The sequence below is a fragment of the Ips typographus genome, linkage group LG3 (genome assembly GCF_016097725.1).
Source record: "Ips typographus isolate SLU linkage group LG3, UJ_Ityp_2.0, whole genome shotgun sequence".
NCBI lineage: Eukaryota > Metazoa > Arthropoda > Insecta > Coleoptera > Curculionidae > Ips > Ips typographus.
In genome coordinates this window covers 22,023,464-22,046,163 of record NC_138424.1, presented here as the reverse complement: position 1 = coordinate 22,046,163, position 22,700 = coordinate 22,023,464, and the positions used below count along the sequence as shown (strand labels likewise).

At 34.7% G+C, this 22,700-nt stretch overlaps 1 protein-coding gene across 3 annotated transcripts in view; it reads right to left on the bottom strand.

Moving 5' to 3' along the window:
• LOC145725916 (uncharacterized) overlaps positions 1–22,700 on the bottom strand; it is a 276,687-nt gene that overhangs the window by 193,414 nt on the left and 60,573 nt on the right. For 2 of the 3 annotated variants that reach the window (XM_081974838.1, XM_081974837.1), the window contains exon 2: positions 2,441–2,534. The exons of the other annotated variant lie outside the window; for it this stretch is intronic. In XM_081974838.1, coding sequence (XP_081830964.1) covers positions 2,441–2,480 — 40 coding nt within the window. In that variant the 5' untranslated portion in view covers positions 2,481–2,534. The remainder of the gene's footprint in view (positions 1–2,440; positions 2,535–22,700) is intronic. 3 annotated transcript variants of the gene reach the window in all.

Sequence of the window (22,700 nt, the reverse complement as noted above, 5' to 3'; positions counted from 1 at the left end):
TCATTTCTTCTTCAGCTTTATTAAGTTCTTCCTGAACGTATGCGTTTCCACGGCAGTAGAATGGTACTGGCGCGATGAGTGTCGCTGATGACCCTTTTCGTGCTTGTTCATTCCCCTCTACTCCGACGTGCCCCGGAACCCAGAGGAAGGTTACCTTGTTTTTCCTTCCTAGATCATTGAGTTTTCCTAGGCATTCCAAAATCATCTTCGAATTGATGTTGCTCAACGCTTTGATGTCTCTTTTGATATTGAGAAGGATCGCAATTTCCTTGTTCCGGTATTTCCTGTCGAGATTGAATTGAATACACTTTTCTATAGCCTGAATTTTGAGAAACGATAGGGAACTGGTCCATGGGTTCGGAGGATTTGGTGCGATGCTCGAAGGCAGGACTTTTCGAGTTCCCTTTAGTTATGATACTTATGTACCGTGAGTGGGCATATTCTGCCCTCCACCGCGACCGCAGGTCTATTGTGGCTCACACTTAAGTTATAGCTCATCCAGAATACTCGAGTCCTTGAGGAACCAAATAACTGCTCTGGATGGGAGGTTGTCCAGGTCTCCTGGGCGTACATCCGCCCGTTCGAATATGAAAGATCTGGAGTTAGTCAGAGCCGGACAGCGGTGAGCCACCGACTCGCCATCTTCCATACACCAGCCACAACCTTCCATACTCATTTCCCTAGAGTAGATCTCGATGAAGTAGAGTTCAGCCTGCAGGACCGTCGGTGTTTGCCCCAATCCCTCAGTCAGACAGACCCTCGCCTTGGCACAGAAAGCCCCGGCTACAGTCCCTTTTGAGGACTTTCAGCCGTCCGTAGACCAGCAGATATCTGCTTGGAGTAGGTCATCAGCCCGTAGTCCACTCTCGATGGTACGAGGGTCCTGTAGCAGAAATCGGTGGCAGCCGTACCCGGCAGAACATCGGAGGGCATAGCAAGGGACTCGCAATTTAAAATTAGAAAGGACACGGGTAATATGAAAGAGCCGGTAGGAGGCCATCCTTGCCTCTCTCTTCAGCAGGAGCTGAAGGGAGGGTAAGTTAAGGAGGCACTCTAACGTGGACGTTATCTTGAACGTCTCCGTGATCCGAATAGCACATTATGGTATTTTTTCTCAATGCTTGAATGGTTTCTCGGCTCCAATCTCTCTTGGTGCTCAGTTCCGTTCCAGCAAAAGTGTTTTCTAAAACTGAACTTCCTGATGATTTCGTCAGTTGGAAGATCGGCAAAGTGTGCCCTACCAGAAAGTAGTCCTTGCTTTGTACTTTTTGTGTGAGAGCTAAAATGACCTCTAGTGCTGCTGTTGGAGTCGATCTCATTGCTCCTGTTATGCAAAGACTTGCAAGTATCTGCACCTTTTCTAACGTTTTTCTTGTTGTGGGGTTCGTGGGGTCGTTCGTTCGTTTCCGTATTATACTGCTGCACTGTAGATGATCATAGGTTTCACTATCATGATCGGTTACAATCCCATGTTTTTCTCGCAATGTTCCTGCTCACCATCAGTGATGATTTTGCTTTCGTGGCTATCTTTTCAACATGACGATTCCAGATAGGTTTTGAGTCCTAGATACTTAACATCTTGCCGCCATTAAGTCTTCGTCGTTAAGGCGAACATTCCTCAACTGCTGAAGTCTTATTCTCCTAGTGAAAGGTACCACTTTGGTTTTTAATAAATTAATTCTCCATCCCACTGATAGACCCCATCTTCTGGTGATCTCTAGTTTCCTTTTTACGAGATCGCAGAAGGTTTCTTCAAACTTATCTTCGGCCATAACGACTATGTCGTTAGCATATCAAGTTTCTACGTTCTCCGTAAAATTCCAAAAATTCATCTACTGCCTCAAGGGTGATAGGACCTTCTGTTTATTCCTTTATTCTTCAGGGCCCTTTTGATTGTCTCGTAAGAGGTGTTGTGGAGTATATAGCCATTTTGTTGTGCTAGAGTGATTCCTGGATGTTTTCGATTAGTAGGGCGGTTTCTGTTAATTTTTCTGCTCTGTAAACGTGATGTCCGGGGTGCAAAGGCACCCTCTCCAGTATCTAGATTCTAATATAATTATTTACCGTCTTCTCCAATGTCTTCAGTAGACAAGATGGGGACAGATCGGTCTGAATGATTTTGAGAGGGTGGTCGTCCTTACTTTGGGGATGAAGGTTGCTTTGAAAATGAACGGCAGTAGTTCCCTTTGCCCTTTTTGTAAAAGGGTCGGAAATATGCTAAGTTATACGTAACATTGACAAATAAAATGAGCCAAAAGATATATAAAGTGTCCTAAAAAATAAGATTGCACATTGTCTTTATGCCAAAAAACACACAGTCTAGTGACTGATACTCTTATTAATTAATAATCCTCATGTAAAACTTCTTCGTCATAATGGTGCAACCACGTGTCCCTAAAGAAAATTTGACTTTCAATTTAAAACTTATCGTAATACTAACCTGTAGCTAATGGGTTTTCTTTCTCCTGGAAGACGTCCATAACCTGGTGAACACACACTATTGATTATCTTTAGGCTCTTGACGCCAAAGTAATCTGTAAAAAAGAATTCAACTATAAAATAACGTACAATATTCACACCAGATTGTTAATAAGAAACAGAATATTTGATGCTAATTTTTCGTATTTTTATCAATTTGTAAGTTTTTAGAACAAAGTTCCCTTTCCGTGCATGCACATATCAAAGTTAATGTTCTGGTTAGCTGTTTGAGACAGGAACGTAATCAAATCCCACCCTGAATGAAATTCCCCGTCCATGCTGAAGGGACTAAAATCGCTTTTACGCGAGTAATTAAATTGTATGGCGACTTCGGGACTTTATTTTGTTACCCAGAGACGATACCGTACCGAAAAGGAAACGGTATTAATTTCGTCGAGCTGCCCTTACAGCTCGCAAGTCAATTTAGAAGAAAATTGAAGGGCAAAGTGCCCTTTTTAAACCGGTTACGCTTTACATTTGAGGTGGAGGGCTAAAGTCGCGTCCCAAAAATGTTCGAACGTCTTTTAATTATTATTAAGGTTGTTTTTGAATTTATCGTCATGGGAACAAAGTCAAATCAAAGTCGCAACGACAATCATAAATCACCTGAGACACGCTTCATAAAAAGTCTACTTTTACCCGTGCCATGTTTAATAAGAATATGCAAAAATATGTAACAATTCCCTTCATTAAAAATAGTTTCCTCCGCTAAAAATGAATATTCAGTAGAGGTGGTTAGTTTTTGCACATTGACAACACTATAAGGAAGTGCTTGAGGAAAGGGGCGATTAAATCAAACGAGAACTTGTGGAAATGTAAAAAAAAAGTAGAAAAAAAAACACACTTTTAAAGTATGTTAATTATTAACCCTGCAGGGTATGGTAAGTCGTTACGGAACGGAAATCATTTATTCTCAACCAGAACGGTAGAAAAAGGACTTCTAATGCTTCATAAATTATTTATTAATTTTTATGTCCCATTTGTAAAGCAGAAAATTGAGTGACATTTTCCATGTGACTTGCATGTTATTGTTGTAGTTGCGGATTTTTCCTATTTCCTCGTTTTCGCTTATGAAAATGAGACACGCCACCTGTTTTTCTTATTTTTTTTTTACTGCTAAATATGTAAATGTCAAATGATATTATTATTAGGCCTGTTCGCAGAAGCAATCTTTAACTGGTTTCCAACAGAAAATCAATCAAAGTTTTAATAATGAATTCATCATTCAGATTAGATAGCTAGGAATTTTGCTCCAATGTCAAAAAGTAGCCCAAAACTTTTTTATGACAGTTTTTATAAAAAAAGCACTAATATCTGAGAAAACTGGCCTATTTTAGTATACTCTCTTCCACATATTTTGAAAAACGTAAACTATGCCAGAAAGGCGTAATAAGTAGGCAAATTGGTATAACCTGACTACAGTTACTATGTATAGTTGATTCCGCTGATTTTTAAGTAGTTTTGTGTTTTCCTATACTGTTCAAATTTCCTTTTCATTCAACAACTGTCATTGCTTTTTCCCTATCTTCTATAAATATCCTTCTCTCTCTCTCCATTTCATCAACCTGCCATCTTTCTTCTATTTTTTTAAAGATGACAGATATCTTTATTTGATTACTATAACAGGTATAAATTTTATTCAAAAGTCTAAATTAACCCGTTAATAAAACAGTGCTAGTAAACAAGTTATAATGAAGATGTCATAATTTGACAGCTCCTAACTTGGTTCCTATGACAGCTAAGCAGTTTGTTCATATGTCAAAATGTACCTTACACCTGAATATCACCAGAAATAGAACAGAGCAAGTGAACAAGTTTTTTGAAAAATGTTTAGTTTGACAGCTCCTAATTTGGTTCCTATGACCGCTAGGAGATTCGTTCCTACGTCAAAATGTACCTCGTAATTTTGACTTTCTTTCACCTGAATAGAATTTTTTTTAAAGTCACAAGTAACTGAGATTTTTGATCAGAAATAGAACAGAGCAAGTGAACAAGTTTTTTTTAAAATGTTTAGTTTGACAGTTCCTAATTTGGTTCCTATGACAGCTAGGAGATTCGTTCATACGTCAAAATTTACCTCGTAATTTTTACTTTCTTTCATCTCAATAGAATTTTTTTTAAAGTCACAAGTAACTTAGATTTTTGATCAGAAATAAGGCAGAGCAAGTAAAAAAGTTTTTTTAAAAATGTTTAGTTTGACAGCTCCTAATTTGGTTCCTATGACAGCTAAAAGGATCGTTTATACGTCAAAATTTACCTCGTAATGTTGAATTTCTTTCACCTGAATAGATTTTTTTTAAAAAAAGTCACCAGTAACCTAGAATTTTTATCGGAAATACAGCAGGACAAGTAAACAAGCTTTTTAAAGATGTTAAGTTTGACAGCTCCCAATTTGGTTCTTGTGACAGTTAGGAGGTTCGTTCCAACATCTAAATGTAGCCCAAAACTTCCGCTTTCTTTTGTCAGGACAGTGCTTTTATGAAAAAAACACTAATAACTGAGTAAACCGATCTAGGACACTGTCGTCCTGTCGGCTCTAATTGGTTGAATGGTCACGTGACAGTGACATTTTCTGATTTCCTAGCCTGTTCATATCATACATGTCTGTTCATATTTCTGGGACTACTAGTTGGGGATTCTCTTCACCAACAGTCTCAGAGTCTTAAATAGCACTGTAATGTGTTTTTGTAGCAGTAAGTAAGCTTAGTTTGCTATACAGTGTGTCCCAAATTGGTCGTACATGTATTGAGATTTCAAAAATGAAAAATTTTAAATTGCTTTTTTGTATTATTCCTAATTTAAGGTCCTTTGGTATAAATATGCCCTTTGCTGTGCATTGGAACCCTTCTGGGGCAAAATAAAAATTTGCCAAAACAGAAATTTTTGAAAAAATAGGATTTTTTCAATTTTTGAATCATTTGAACTCATAGATTTCGCTAAGACGCCATTAGAAAGAGGATGAAAAATACTACAAAATGAGCCAAAACTGGCCTCTCTAGCTCTTCATGTTACCGAGATATTGAATATCAAATTAAATTTTTCAACATTCTTTCAATTTTTTTGAAAAATGAAAAATTTTAAAGTGCTTTTTTTGTACTTATTTCACCTAATTTAAGGTCCTTTGGTATGAATACAAATTTTTACAAAAATTGATTTTTTTCACTTTTTGAAATATCGTATCTCTTTTATTTAAATGCGCAGGAACTTTGTTCCAACGCCATTCGAAAAAGCATAAAAAAAACTACAAAATGATCCAAAACTGGCCTCTCTAGCTCGTCATGTTATCGAGATATTGAGTTTCAAAAAGTACTTAAAAAACCTCTATAATCTAGGTCAAAGCGTTGCTCTAATAAAGGTCACATAATAATTTTTTACAGCCAAAAAGGAAATTCCATAATTCACGTGGTTTAACAAATTCCGTTACAAAAGTCACGTGACTATTTTTAAACGTCGAATGATATCTGAAAAGTCACAAATCTTTTTACAGTTAAAATATGCATCGTTGTAGTCGCATGACCATATTTAAGGTCAAAATGTTGTTCTGAGAGTTACGTGACCATTCTTACGACTGAAAGGAATTTTCAAAGGTCACATTACTGTTTTCAACTGTCAAATTCACCTACAAAAGTCATGTGACTATTTCAAAGCGTCGAATGAAAAAGTTGAAGCTCACTTGACTCTACTTAACGTTAAAATAGTCTGCAGTGTACAGTCACGTGACTATATCTTTGATACCATCAGTGAAAATAAGTTCAAAAAGAAACAAAATTTTTTGGTAAAAAAGTGAATCTGACACGTGTTTCTGCTTTTTGGCTTCATCAGGCATGTAATAATAATAATTAAAGTTAGTGTCAATATCTCAAAAACTGTGTTATTGTATTAACTTTAAGTTCGTTATGTAAAGTATTGTTATGTATGATTCTTGTTAGTTTTTGCTTTATCAACAAAAAACGTTTTCAGCAAAATTCGTCAATTTGTCCAACCAAACTTTTAGGATTTAAGTGTGTATAGCAAGCACACTGTATATCAACGTTAAGTGTACGAGTGCTGGGCATTAGCTTGCTTTATACGCTTTCCGCTTCGTCTTCTACCCGTCCCTACAAGTTTTAGATGGCAAAAGTTTCGGCAAAAAATCTCTAATAATGCACGACGATGAAAACTTAGGCAAATTTAAGTTTAATAGGTCACTAACTTTGCCGAGTCATTTTTTACCGTGAGCAAAGACTAAATAAAATCCCCGTCAACTTTTCGAATCGACAAACTTTTAAAATGCCTCGGAAAAATTTTTATACGACAAAGCAAGTTTGTCGGACAAATACGTTTTGATTAAACTTCCTTAAGCCAGTTGCCGGGTGAGTTCAAATATCTTTCATAACTATTTTCCAATTCGTATTTTTGCATTTTTTGACGTTTTCACGCCGTCGTATACTTATTAATATTTCTTCTCGTCTACAATGAAGGAACTTTAATAAACGAACTTTTGATTAACTTTTTTAACGCAACTTTTTATTCGACAAACTATAAAAAATGTACGAGTTGAAAAACTCGTTTAATCACGCCAAGAAGCTGACTATTATGCCTGTCTAAAGATGTAACAAAGAAGATATAAAATTCAAACATCTTTTGGACTGTTTTGGAATTTCTGTAGTGTTTTGAAATCTTTTTAGACTACTTTAGGAGTATTGAAGTTCTGGACTGCTTTTAAAGTATTTGAAACCTTGTAGACGATTCTAGAATCTTTTAAACTGTTCGAAAAGCATACGGAAGCTTTTAGACTGTCTTGAAATGGTTTGAAAGCTTCTAGACTGTTCTAAAAGCTTTTGGAAGGCTTTCGACTACTTTAGAAGCATTTTAGTGTTTCTGTAGTATTTTGAAATCTTTTTAGACTACTTTAGGAGCTTTTCTGGAAAGTTTAAAAAAGATTGAAGATTTTGGACTGTTTTTAAAGCATTTGAAAACTTATGGAAGCTTTTAGACTAGTTGAAGATCATTTGGATGCCTTTATTAGAGTGTCCTAAACACACCGTGCATTTGGAAGCTTTTAGACTGTAATCGAAGGCTTTCGACTGCTTGAGAAGCATTTTAGAGTTTCTGTAGTATTTTAAAACCTTTTTAGACTACTTTTGGAAAGCATTTGGAAAGTGTTTCAACAGTTTAAAGAGCATTGAAGGTTCTGGACTGCTTTTAAGGCTTTTCAAACCTTGTAGACGGCTCTAGAAACTTTTGGAAGCTTTTAGACTGTAATCGAAGGCTTTCGACTGCTTGAGAAGCATTTTAGAGTTTCTGTAGTATTTTAAAACCTTTTTAGACTACTTTTGGTAAGCATTTGGAAAGTGTTTCAACAGTTTAAAGAGCATTGAAGGTTCTGGACTGCTTTTAAGGCTTTTCAAACCTTGTAGACGGCTCTAGAAACTTTTGGAAGCTTTTAGACTGTAATCGAAGGCTTTCGACTGCTTGAGAAGCATTTTAGAGTTTCTGTAGTATTTTAAAACCTTTTTAGACTACTTTTGGAAAGCATTTGGAAAGTGTTTCAACAATTTAAAGAGCATTGAAGGTTCTGGACTGCTTTTAAGGCTTTTCAAACCTTGTAGACGGCTCTAGAAACTTTTGGAAGCTTTTAGACTGTAATCGAAGGCTTTCGACTGCTTGAGAAGCATTTTAGAGTTTCTGTAGTATTTTAAAACCTTTTTAGACTACTTTTGGAAAGCATTTGGAAAGTGTTTCAACAGTTTAAAGAGCATTGAAGGTTCTGGACTGCTTTTAAGGCTTTTCAAACCTTGTAGACGGCTCTAGAAACTTTTGGAAGCTTTTAGACTGTAATCGAAGGCTTTCGACTGCTTGAGAAGCATTTTAGAGTTTCTGTAGTATTTTAAAACCTTTTTAGACTACTTTTGGAAAGCATTTGGAAAGTGTTTCAACAGTTTAAAGAGCATTGAAGATTCTGGACTGCTTTTAAGGCTTTTCAAACCTTGTGGACGGCTCTAGAAACTTTGGGAAGCTTTTAGACTGTAATCGAAGGCTTTCGACTGCTTGAGAAGCATTTTAGAGTTTCTGTAGTATTTTAAAACCTTTTTAGACTACTTTTGGAAAGCATTTGGAAAGTGTTTCAACAGTTTAAAGAGCATTGAAGGTTCTGGACTGCTTTTAAGGCTTTTCAAACCTTGTAGACGGCTCTAGAAACTTTTGGAAGCTTTTAGACTGTAATCGAAGGCTTTCGACTGCTTGAGAAGCATTTTAGAGTTTCTGTAGTATTTTAAAACCTTTTTAGACTACTTTTGGAAAGCATTTGGAAAGTGTTTCAACAGTTTAAAGAGCATTGAAGATTCTGGACTGCTTTTAAGGCTTTTCAAACCTTGTGGACGGCTCTAGAAACTTTGGGAAGCTTTTAGACTGTAATCGAAGGCTTTCGACTGCTTGAGAAGCATTTTAGAGTTTCTGTAGTATTTTAAAACCTTTTTAGACTACTTTTGGTAAGCATTTGGAAAGTGTTTCAACAGTTTAAAGAGCATTGAAGGTTCTGGACTGCTTTTAAGGCTTTTCAAACCTTGTAGACGGCTCTAGAAACTTTTGGAAGCTTTTAGACTGTAATCGAAGACTTTCGACTGCTTGAGAAGCATTTTAGAGTTTCTGTAGTATTTTAAAACCTTTCTAGACTACTTTTGGTAAGCATTTGGAAAGTGTTTCAACAGTTTAAAGAGCATTGAAGGTTCTGGACTGCTTTTAAGGCTTTTCAAACCTTGTAGACGGCTCTAGAAACTTTTGGAAGCTTTTAGACTGTAATCGAAGACTTTCGACTGCTTGAGAAGCATTTTAGAGTTTCTGTAGTATTTTAAAACCTTTTTAGACTACTTTTGGAAAGCATTTGGAAAGTGTTTCAACAATTTAAAGAGCATTGAAGGTTCTGGACTGCTTTTAAGGCTTTTCAAACCTTGTAGACGGCTCTAGAAACTTTTGGAAGCTTTTAGACTGTAATCGAAGGCTTTCGACTGCTTGAGAAGCATTTTAGAGTTTCTGTAGTATTTTAAAACCTTTTTAGACTACTTTTGGAAAGCATTTGGAAAGTGTTTCAACAGTTTAAAGAGCATTGAAGGTTCTGGACTGCTTTTAAGGCTTTTCAAACCTTGTAGACGGCTCTAGAAACTTTTGGAAGCTTTTAGACTGTAATCGAAGGCTTTCGACTGCTTGAGAAGCATTTTAGAGTTTCTGTAGTATTTTAAAACCTTTTTAGACTACTTTTGGAAAGCATTTGGAAAGTGTTTCAACAGTTTAAAGAGCATTGAAGGTTCTGGACTGCTTTTAAGGCTTTTCAAACCTTGTAGACGGCTCTAGAAACTTTTGGAAGCTTTTAGACTGTCTTGAAATGGTTTGAAGGCTTCTAGACTGTTCTAAAAGCTTTTGAAAGACTTTCGACTGCTTTAGAAGAATTTTAGAGTTTCTGCAATATTTTGAAATCTTTTTAGACTACTTTAAGAGCATTTGGAAGCTTTCTGGAAAGTTTAAAAAGCATTGAAGATTTTGGACTGTTTTTAAAGCATTTGAAAACTTATGGAAGCTTTTAGACTAGTTGAAGATCATGTGATGCTTTTAGAGTATCCTAAACACACCGTGCTTTTGGAAGCTTCAAGACTGTAATCGAAGGCTTTCGACTGCTTGAGAAGCATTTTAGAGTTTCTGTAGTGTTTGAAAACCTTTTTAGACTACTTTTGGAAAGCATTTGGAAAGTGTTTGAACACTTTAAAGAGCATTGAAGGTTCTGGACTGTTGTTAAGGCATTTGAAACCTTTAGACGGCTCTAGAAACTTTTGGAAGCTTTTAGATTGTCCTGAGATGGTTTGAGAGCTTCTAGACTGTTCTAAAAGCTTTTGGAAAGCTTTCGACACTGCTTTAGAATCATTTTAGAGGTTCTGTAATATTTTGAAATCTATCTAGACTACTTTAGGAGCATTTGGAAGCTTTCTAGAAAGTTTAAAAACCATTGAAGGTTTTGGACTGTTTTTAAAGCATTTGGAAACTTAGGGAAGCTTTTAGACTAGTTGAAGATTATTTGGATGCCTTTAGAGTGTCCTAAACACACCGTGCTTTTGGAAGGTTATGGACTGCTGTTAAGGCTTTTCAAACCTTGTAGACGGCTCTAGAAACTTATGGAAGCTTTTAGACTGTCTTGAAATATTTTAAAAGCTTTTGGAAAGCTTTCGACTGCTTGAAAAGCATTTTAGTGTTTCTGTGGTGTTTTAAAATCATTTTAGACTACTTTTGGAAAGTGTTTGAACAGTTTAAAGGCCATTGAAGGTTCTGGACTGTTGTTAAGGCATTTGAAATCTTGTAAACGGCTCTAGAAACTTTTGGAAGCTTTTAGGTTTTGTAATATTTTGCAAGGCATTTTGGAGCCTCTATAGTGTTTTGGAATGTTTTTACATTTTTTTAGACTATTTCGGAGCATTTGAAAATTATTTGGTCAGTTTAAATTTGTAAATTGATACTTACTCATTTGGCAACAGATAATTGGTATGTTTTTGTCTCTCAGCTATTGACGACTAATTAAGCTAAGCACAAAAAGACTACTGTGGAAGCAATGACAGTAAAGCAAAGAACCAACTGATTGTAATCTGTAATACGTGAGAAATGAGAGACTTTTTGGCTTAGTAAGCTGCATTTCTGTTATTTGACATGTTTCTCCGTTTAAGTTACAGCCAATGGAATGTTTCCAAAAAGGAATCCGTACCCATATCAGGAATACAAATGTCTCAAAGGGAATTTCCATAACCGAACCGGAATCGATTTTAGTTTAAGGCGGATGTGTGTTTCCGGTGCCGGCGAATAAGCTGCATATAATACCGTTTGTGTAACATCCACGCTTATACAATATAAATAAAGACCTGAAAATAGGTTATCGCGCAAATTTGATATGCATTTAATGCCAGTCGGAGGTGTTTAAGGAGATCAACTATACCATTTTGCCGATTTAGTTGTTGTTAACGTTTCCTTGGAACGGGAATGGCAGTTTTAATCGGTAATTCGGGCGGACATTAACGAGGACCGAGAGATGATTTAATATAGAGTAAAACAAAGAGGCTTTTGAGAGATTAAAATTTTTAATTAAATTGTTCGGTTTTTTTGGTTGAAAGTGAGATTAAGCAACGCGAGCTCTATACCTGCAGCACGGCTCTTGGAAAAGCAGCGTGAATAAAACGCAGCCGAGCCATTTAGCAGGGCGGATTAAGTAATTTCGTTTTAAGTTAAGTTGCATAATGGAAAATGACAAAACGGGACAGCTAAAAGAACCATTAACTATAATAATAACGCTTGTGGAGGAGCAAGTTTGGGCGTACAGTTACTGATAATCTGCGGAAAGCAGAGCAGTAATGTGCAAAAAAAAGATTGATTGCTCTATAAAATTAGAGCAGATAAGAGATTTTCCTTGATATAGAAAATAACTGTCAAACTTGTCATTGTTACTGTCAAACTTATCATACACTCTAATAAGATAACTTAAGACATCTAAATTTAATGATTAAAAGTACATTAAACTTTAATTTGGATTAATATTGGATGGTTGGTACAAGTAATTAAAAAACGAATTATTTTTCAATTTTTCCGAAAAATTACCGGAAATTTTCCACTCCGGAGTAAACTGTTACCCTGGTTTGCAAAAGCTACAAAAAGGGTAGCTGCTGCAGGGGAACTTCTAATGGCGCCCCGAAAATTTTCAAATTTGAGCACTGATCACAGTGAAAATGACGATTTTCAATCAGCAAATTGATTTTTTTAGCGTCAAAACGGAATTCTAAAGGGTTCACGTGACCGTGTTTAAGTTTAAAACTGATACACTACTGACTATGTTTATATCGCGTAACCTAAATCCGATTATTGAAGCGGATAGAACAATCCTAAGTTGAATCTCGTTTTATTCGTATTTAGCCTTGTTTGGATTGGTCAATCGATATAGACAAGCCGATGGAGCTGGAGCAAGACAGCAACAAAATTAAAAAAGATACAAAATAGAAATAGAACTGACACTTGACACTGATAACGACATTCCTAATTTGTCGCAGTCAGCTGTCAAACTACCTTTTCGTTTTCGGGGTTTTCTCCAGTTTTTTCTCCAACAAATCAAAAGCAGAAAATAAGTCGTTTTTAAAGAAAAAACAAAAAATAGGAGTTGTTTTTGTGATTACTTTATTCACTTGTCTTTGTTAACGTCAGTTGTCAAATGCCACACTGTTCAATCCCGTATATCTCGTTTGAATCGGATTCAGTGTTTCAATCCCGTTAATATTTAGGATCGACTAGTCAATCCAAATCGTTAATCTGCGTTGTTTATATCGAAAGTTTTATGGCGGTTTTCTTGATCGGATTAAATTTGCTCGATATAAACGTAGTCGCTGACTCACGTAACTATTTTTAAGGTTAAAATGTTGTCTTGAACGTCATTTGACAGTTTTTACGTTTAGACTGATATTTTTACAGTCATACCCCCCATTGCACTTTAAGCCAAAAGTTAAGTGTGATTTAGACTGTGTAGAACACAGTTGAAAAAAGTCACAGTCTGGACCATGCTAAACTGAAACTGGGCTTGAAGTTTGACGGTGCAAATGGCGGCAAGTTTATTTACGATTAAAAATGGAATTCATAATGTATTAGGTAAGTGAATGTGTTAAATCCAGCACTGGACTTTACACTTGGTCGTGGGTAAAGTATATAGTATGTCACACGTGTTCTAAAGCATTTTACGCACTCAAGGAATTAACGCTTCTTACGGCACTAGTTACACGTAATATACTATTATGTTATGAGCTAAGTAAAAACAGACAAAAACGTCGTAGCATGTCTCAAAATGGTCTCAATTCATAAAAATGATAAGAGTTAGGACAAATTTGGCAATACCATTGGATTCCTAGAGTCAAGGAGGAGATGCAAATTGTAATATTGTTAGTAAAATAGTAGAAAATCAGTAAACTGTCTAAAAACCTTCCAAATGCTTCTTAAGTATTTCAAAAAGATTTTGAAAGTTTTCAAAATAGTCTAATATCTTCCGTAGGCTTCTGAAACAGTTTAAAGGCTTCAAAAAATTTCTAGAACTTGAACTGAAGAAAAATCAAAAAATTTGCATCTCTGAAAGAGTTTTGTGCTTTTTCAAAGCTTTTTTGCAGATTTGTATGTTTTTTTGTTTTGTTTGTTGGCTTTTTAAGCAATTTTTTCACGATTTTACTGCTTTTTAATCCGGATTCTAGCAATAGTACCTACTTTTAGAACCTGTTCGGATTATTAGTTAATTAATTTGGCAACGGTATAAAAAACAGTTATTATTCCAAATAGCGGATTTAATTTTAATCAGTGGCCATGCAGGATATCCATTTTTCCCTAAAAAACAGCACGAAACCGTAAAGGTAAAAACGATGATATCCAAAAGAGAGACTTATTTATTGATTGGCTGCATATTGCCTCCTAACACGCTAGTTTATTTCTTTGAAATCCAAACCGACGGGCGTGTTTGCCGGAAAGTTTATAACGTACTGCTTTCCCGTTGCTTTGTTCCAATCCCAAATAGTTTACTGCAATTCCGCTTGAAATTCAATAAACTTTATACAGATTATAATATCACAACGATTTGTACGGTTCGTGCAATAAAACTCAATCAGTTTTACTTAAACAAACCTGAATTATTTTATTTACAAAAATTATAAGCCTAACGAAAACTGACTATTAAAATACACCCCCATTCCTTAAATTTTTGAACTTATTTTACCTAATTTAAGGTCCTTTGGTATAAATATGCCCTTTGCTGTGCATTGGAACCCTCCTGGAGCAAAGTCAAAAATTGCCAAACTTGCACTTTTTGCAAAACTGGCATTTTTTCAATTTTTGAATGACTGTTACTTTTTTATTTGAACTCTTATAGATTTCACTAACCATTAGAAATAGGATAAAAAATACTATAAAATGAGCCAAAACTGACCTCTCTAACACTTCATGTTACCGAGATATTCACCTTCAAAAAGTAAAAAAACGACCCCTAATATCCCCATATTCTTTAAATTTTTTTGAAAAACTGGCAACATTGTACTAAATGTTAACGCCACTATTTTGGCAACAGTGTCTTCACAATTTGCCTTTTATCAAATTTGACAATTGTTGTGTACTTTATCCCAACTTGTAAGTTTTACGAAAAATGAGAATAGTGGCAAATATAGCATCGGGACCACCCTACAGTCCCGTGTAAAAGAAACGGAGATAAGCGGGAAAATATTCATAAGCGCAACATATTTATCCGTTGTTTAAATATCCGAGAAAAGCCTTAAATGCAAACTATGAAACCTTCCGTCTGTAAAAGGGTTTTCTGCTCGCAGTTTCTTAGAGATAAGGAAGGAGTTAATGGCCCGACGGGCAATTTGTATTTTTCTTTAGGGCCCATTTTTGCTCCGTCGGTCAATATTGAATTTTCGTTTTTCTTATGCCGGATAATTATATCTCGTACAAGTTTTATGTAGCGGATCGTTACCTCAAGTGATTTGGCTGTAAAAATTCAATATTTACACCATCGGACTGCGGAGTCAACCCTTAAAACACATTCCAAGCGTCATTTAACTTTACGCTTATCTTGGCCGGGAAAACCCTTTTCGCACGAACTGTTTTATGATTTCGCCTCCAGGGAATTTTCACTTGCCCTAAAACATACGAAAAGGTTATTACCAGAGTTTCAACTAATGAAGTTGCAAGTTGCACCGTATAAGTGATATAATAATGGCTCTGTAACTAGTTATATGATCTAATTTTGCTGTGGTATGATGTGGAAATCAATAGTTTGACGTTTTGTACTTTCTGTGTTTAAGATCCCGAAAAACTTAACTTTCGTCAAAGGTAGCTTTACGGTTTAGAAGATATCAATAGTAGTTCATAGCAATTCCAGTCAGTTGTACAATGTTTCTTAAGAATATATGGAAATTAAACTACAAAAGTATCAAATTCACTACGACAATCATATACGAAGGAATTTCGTTTTTCTTTCTGTTTCAGATAGACGACAATTCAGGACCAACCAGCCAAGAAGAGGACCACAATTTCCTTCCAGACCGTCCCCCGGGTGACGAGAATTTCGTTCTCAAAATCTGAGGAGAACCTTTCCCAAATTTGAGCAAACAAACCAAACTTATAATCAGACTATGAAGGTTTCCACGGCCGGTCAAAACTAAAATATGAAAGTTTTTCGGGCTTATAAGCCGTGGTCCAATGGAACTTCTTCCGGAAGAAATCTTCCAAACGTCAGCAAGTATTCCATTGGACCACGGCTTATAAGCCCGGATAACTTTCATATTTTAAACTTATAATTATTGTTTTAAATGGGTTGACCCATTTTTTATGCAATATTTGAAATCTACGTCAAATTATAGGACCATTTTATGATGCAATCAGATTATCTATCGTTGTGAGAAAAAAAAAATAATTTTTCAATAATATCTCGTGTTACAAAAAAGATAGAGTACTGAAGTTTTCACACAACGATCTATAATCTGATTGCTTATGGAATAGGTAATAGAAAGCTATACCATTGCATTTGATTTTTTCGAGATATCTAAGATAAAAGTGCAATTTTTGTAAAAACGCCCTCTATCAAAAGACCGAAAACTAAATGGAACATTGTTTTGGGACACTCTACAGGACAGAAAATGCTTTTAAAAATGCTGCAAAAACGAAGTTTCTACGATTAGCCGTTTTCGAGATATTTAATTTCTTTCAAAGCAAACTTTGGACTACTCTCAACACACAAAAAAAAGTTAAATAAGAAAATTCTTTGTAGAGAATAGGGGATTACTTTTATGACATTTTTACTATACCTTTTTATTTAAATTTTATTGGGTCACCCAGTACAGGGTGGCCAACTGAGAATTCGAAATACTGTATGTAGGAACCTAGAAATAATACACGTTTGAAACAAAAATTTTATTAAGTAATATGGCCATAAAGAATACAACTAATATATTTTCGTAATTCCAGCGTTGCCGCATCTATATCAAATCAGTGGCAACAAGAAATTTTTGTTTTATAACCCTAGTAACTGATTCTTGATTCTGTTTTGCTCAATCTGGACGGTTGTTGCTCTAATCAGTTTCTCATAGGTTATATCCCGAGACGTTCAAGTTTTATCGGGTAAACTGTGCATTGGTGATTTTTTGCAAAATTTTGCTTGGAAAATGATTGAGACTAAATAATTCGACGATAAAATCCTGAGACCGCAGGTCGAAGGATTTTTTCCAAAGAATTATTTAGTCGAAACCATTTGCCTAAAAGAAAAATTTTGCAAAAAACCTACCAATGCACATTTTACGTGATAAAACGTGAACGCCGAGGGGTATATGTCAAGATTATTTCCTGAAAACTCACATTTTAGTTTATTAACAAGAAAACACCTTAGTTAGAACGCAAATACCAAACTAAACGTGATGAAATTAATGATAATATTGAACTCACCCCAGCAGACGACAAATTTTCGTTCAGCCATGTATATTTTTGTTTACATTTCAGATTGACAATCAGACGTCATAATATTTTAATTTATGTAATTTTTTAATGGAAACTACGTTATAGTGATTTATTAATTGTTAATCTTGAAGAAAATAGCTTAAATTTTATATGTGGGTAAATCCCGTTTCGTTTAATATCAAATGTTCTTCGAAAAAAACATATTCGAAAAAGGTAGGTGGTGTTTAATCACTGTTAAATTTTAGCAGCCAGGGATTTAATCAGTATAAAACGGTTTCCATTGGTGGAACTAGAAAGGTTCTCGGAATTTGATTGGCTGCTGGTACAAGGAAGGAAATAATCTCTAAATGTTGTCGTTTTCGAGATATTGACGATTAAACATTGGAATTTTCACTATTTGGATAGCAGATGAACGGTTGAAGATTACATGTTTCTATCTAACTTTTTCAAGATTTAGGTTAGGAATTTTTGAAAATTCTGTGGTAAGATCAACAAAAAGTGAATGAATTTCCTAAAATGTCATTTCTTCGGTATTATGAAAAATGTTGTGAGGATGTTAACATGAGTTTGAAATTATTTAGGATTAATGTAACGATTTTCGCAAATGCCTGACCTCGATCCTTGGCTTGGTGGCGACATTTGACTTGCAGATTCCGTGTACCGCCCTTAATTTCATTTAAATTCAATTAAGTAATTATGTAAATCAGGTCGATATACAAGAGAAAATTTATCGGCTTGCAGCTTAAACAAACATCTCCGAAACCTCTCTGCATAAGATATATGTACGTTCCAGGTCGAACTCGGTCAAAAAGCAGCGGTAATAGGAGTTTATTTGACTAGGGTGATTTATCAGACTGTAAACCCGATTTAATCCTCGAAAGACCTTTTGTCAGGTTAAAATTCTGCCCTATCGGTATTTGAGAATAGATTTATTATTGTTGGGCGTGTGCCTGCTCCGTCTGACAAATAACCGAACCACTCGAAAGCGGTTTTTTTTTAATACAAGCCGGTTTTAAGTAAATTGAGCGAAGGCCAATACAAACAGGATTAGGGTCAAGAAGACAAACAAAAGGCCGCCGGCCCTTTAAATTTAAATCAACTCCGGCCTGGATAACTTTAAGACCACCTGGCAATTAATTAAGAAGTTGGTCCAGGGCTAGTTTTGGTCGTTGTTTTGTCGGCTCCACGAAATACTGTTTGTGTTCAACTCTTGAGTAATTCAGTCTCTAATTTGTTTCAAACACCACTCTCGTTATTTTTCTACAGATTGGTCCAGTTTTAGGCGTCAATAATGCATCATTCGAACTGACAGACCGTTGAAGCAATTTTGATCAAATTTGCACCAAATACTTATGAAATGAATACTCGCTATGTGATGTGAATTGTCAGAAATTGTTTAGTGGATATGGTGGATAGTCTTCATTTTCTCACTGTATTAAATTAAAAAATGACACTTTTTTAAATTTCCTGACATAAGTCTTCCATCAGGATGCCCTCTATATTACGTGACGTTTCACACGAGTCGTGTTTCCGCTTTATAAACATAATTATACAAAGTGTCCCAAGCACGTGGAAGCTTGGTCCACTGAACTGAAAACACCACTTTTTTTAACTGAACACCCTGTACAAATCAGAATAGTTTGAAAAAAAAAATGATGACAGTTTAAATTAAACTTTTGAACACCCTGTAATGAATTGCAGCAATTTCAATTAAATTTTATATACAGGGTGTCCTGAAATGAAATCTCAAAAAAGTGAAAGAGCAAATTTCAGCTTGCATGATAGTACTTCCACCCTGTATATCAATTTAATGAAATTATTACCAGTGTCTACGTGGGTTATTGTATCGTATACTTTAAAATGATTCAAAAATATTGAAATCTGGTCATCTGTGAGGTTTACTTTGACACTAAAAATACTAAAAACTGGTGTTTAATTTTTTAGACTATAGGTAGTGTAAAACTGAACATTCAAGACTTGTGTGAGACCAAATTTGAACTGAATAGCCTAAAACTTGTTATTTACTACTAGGAATAGTCTTAAAAAATCATTTATAGACTGCAATCCGTTGTCGAGAATCTGAAACTGGATTTCAAGCACTAAAAACAGTCCAAAAATCAAGACAAACATTGTTGCGCATTAAACTCATTTTTTACTATTAAAAATTGTCTAAAAGTTGACTTTAGGGCTAAAAGTGACTTCACTAAGACTAAATAGAGTCCAAAAGTTTATTTTCAGGACTTTAGTTGGTGTACAATTCATTTTTCAGGACTGTAACAAGTCTACATTTATTTTTCAGACTAATTCATTTCTAAAAATTAGGTTTCAAGACTAATATCGTAGCATTTAGTACCAACATTTTTAACTTCTCTACTGAAGTCTGAAAGTTGACTTATACTATTATAAATAGTCTTAAACTTGGTTTTTTAGTCCTAAAGCACTAAAAACAGTTCGAATCTTTTGAATCGATGAGTGCAGAAGCAGAAGTCAATTTAATAGTGAAGAAGTTTGAAATGACATTTTCAAGACTATGGAAAACTGGCTTTTAGTCCTGATAAGTCAAAAACTTTGTGAACATAGTCTTGAAACTGGATTTTTGAGGATGAAAACAGCCTTAAAACACTAAAAACAGTATACATTTTTAATAAATGCTCGAACTTTTAGAATTGAGATATTTAAAAGTCAATAGTTACAAACAACTGTAATAATTTATTATAATTTATAGTTATTTGGACAGTTTTCAACACACTGACACTTTAAGTAAATAATGTTCTAAGATAACATGCCAACTGTCATTAACGTCAAAACTGTCAAACTAGCCCAAAACCTATAAGAATCATGAATAAAGAACTGTTTGCTTGCAACAATCGAAATATGGAAAGTTGTGTAGTTCATGACAGTTATTTTGACAGTTTTGAAGTGACACTTTAAGTAAATAATGTTCAAAGATCACATGCCAACTGTCATTAACGTCAAAACTGTCAAACTAGTCCAAAACCTATAAGAATCATGAATAAAGAACTGTTTGCTTGCAACAATCGAAATATCGAAAGTTGTGTAGTTCATGACAGTTATTTTGACAGTTTTCAAGTGACCCTTTAAGTAAATAATGTTCTAAGATAACATGCCAACTGTCGTTAACGTCAAAACTGTCAAACTAGTCCAAAACCTATAAGAATCATGAATAAGAACCTGTTTTCTTGCAACAATCGAAATATGGAGAGTTTTGTAGTTCATGACAGTTATTTTGACAGTTTTCAAGTGACACTTTAAGTAAATAATGTTCAAAGATCACATGCCAACTGTCATTAACGTCAAAACTGTCAAACTAGTCCAAAACCTATAAGAATCATGAATAAGAACCTGTTTTCTTGCAACAATCGAAATATGGAGAGTTTTGTAGTTCATGACAGTTATTTTGACAGTTTTCAAGTGACACTTTAAGTAAATAATGTTCAAAGATCACATGCCAACTGTCATTAACGTCAAAACTGTCAAACTAGTCCAAAACCTATAAGAATCATGAATAAGAACCTGTTTTCTTGCAACAATCGAAATATGGAGAGTTTTGTAGTTCATGACAGTTATTTTGACAGTTTTCAAGTGACCCTTTAAGTAAATAATGTTCAAAGATAACATGCCAACTGTCATTAACGTCAAAACTGTCAAACTAGTCCAAAACCTATAAGAATCATGAATAAGAACCTGTTTTCTTGCAACAATCGAAATATGGAGAGTTGTGTAGTTCATGACAGTTATTTTGACAGTTTTCAAGTGCCCCTTTAAGTAAATAATGTTCTAAGATAACATGCCAACTGTCATTAACGTCAAAACTGTCAAACTAGTCCAAAACCTATAAGAATCATGAATAAGAACCTGTTTTCTTGCAACAATCGAAATATGGAGAGTTTTGTAGTTCATGACAGTTATTTTGACAGTTTTCAAGTGACACTTTAAGTAAATAATGTTCAAAGATCACATGCCAACTGTCATTAACGTCAAAACTGTCAAACTAGTCCAAAACCTATAAGAATCATGAATAAGAACCTGTTTTCTTGCAACAATCGAAATATGGAGAGTTTTGTAGTTCATGACAGTTATTTTGACAGTTTTCAAGTGACACTTTAAGTAAATAATGTTCAAAGATCACATGCCAACTGTCATTAACGTCAAAACTGTCAAACTAGTCCAAAACCTATAAGAATCATGAATCAGAACCTGTTTTCTTGCAACAATCGAAATATGGAGAGTTTTGTAGTTCATGACAGTTATTTTGACAGTTTTCAAGTGACCCTTTAAGTAAATAATGTTCTAAGATAACATGCCAACTGTCATTAACGTCAAAACTGTCAAACTAGCCCAAAACCTATAAGAATCATGAATAAAGAACTGTTTGCTTGCAACAATCGAAATATGGAGAGTTTTGTAGTCCATGACAGTTATTTTGACAGTTTTCAAGTGACACTTTAAGTTTGTGTGTGTGTTTTATCTTTAAATGACATTTTTGAGCTTATGGAGAATGAAAAAATTGTTTTTTAAGCCTGCTATATCAAAAACTGGTAAAGATAGTCTTGAAACTCGATTTTCTAAGTTGAAAGTAGTTTAGAAGCACTAGGAATAGTCCAGAGTTTTAAGAAAGTAAAAGACAAAGTAAAAAAACGTGAAGATAGTCTTCAGGTAATTTTCATGAAACCAATGTCAATATCCTGTTTTTAAGACTATTTTCAAGACTAAAATATTGAAATTTGCCTTCAAATTAGGAAAACTTAGTTTAAATGCAAATTTTAAGCTTTTGATGTCACTTTTTATTGATTCAGAGTAACTTTTTAGTGTCCAAGACAATTTTCAAGGTTTAAATGTGTTAATTTGTAGACAAAAATTATAGAATAGTAAATTATAAATAATAATTATTTTTTAAAATAAATTTTACATAATAAAAGTATCAAATTCTGCTCGCAAGTAGAAAAAAAATATACATGTAATGATTTAAATAACTATTATTACAGTGACTAATTTGAAAGTCCCTACCATATGTCAGTCAATTAAAAGAGTTATTCAGATTGAAATGACACAGTGCATATGAACAGAAAACATTGACAAACCCATTCTATTGGCTACCTACTAGTGATTTGGGCAAATTTTCCATTTTCTATAATATTTGAGTAGAGGACAAAAAGTGAGTGTGGCACAATGGAAGGCACGTTTATACCGGAAAAATCTAATAACGCCGTCAATAAATCTCCCATATGAAACTTGATGCATGCGGAATGAAATAAATCTCAATTTTCAACGAGGCTAAAATTGTGCGCGGTTTGCAAACTATAATACAGAAAATTCGTCCGCAAAAACCAAATACCACCGGACCGAAAACAATGTTCGGCTGTGTACTGGTTTGCTAATGAAAATTTGAGGAACCGAAAACTTTGAAACAAATTAGAGAGGGAATGATCACGTACAGGGTGATTAAACTGAAAAAGGTATACCAGGTGTTCTAGATGTTAATTTGAGGAAACGAGTGTTTAAAGCAAACGATATACAGTGTGTCTATAAAGTATGGAATAAATTCGATTATGATCTTTCAGCAAAATACTCCGATACGTATGTTAATATTTTGATGATGATGATTAGTACAAATATGATGTCAATACGTTGGAAATATACTTTTTTAATGAAAAGTTACTCTGAATTATATGAATTGCGAAAACAGGACTTTCCATTTGGTCGTAGGTAAAGTATAGTACGTC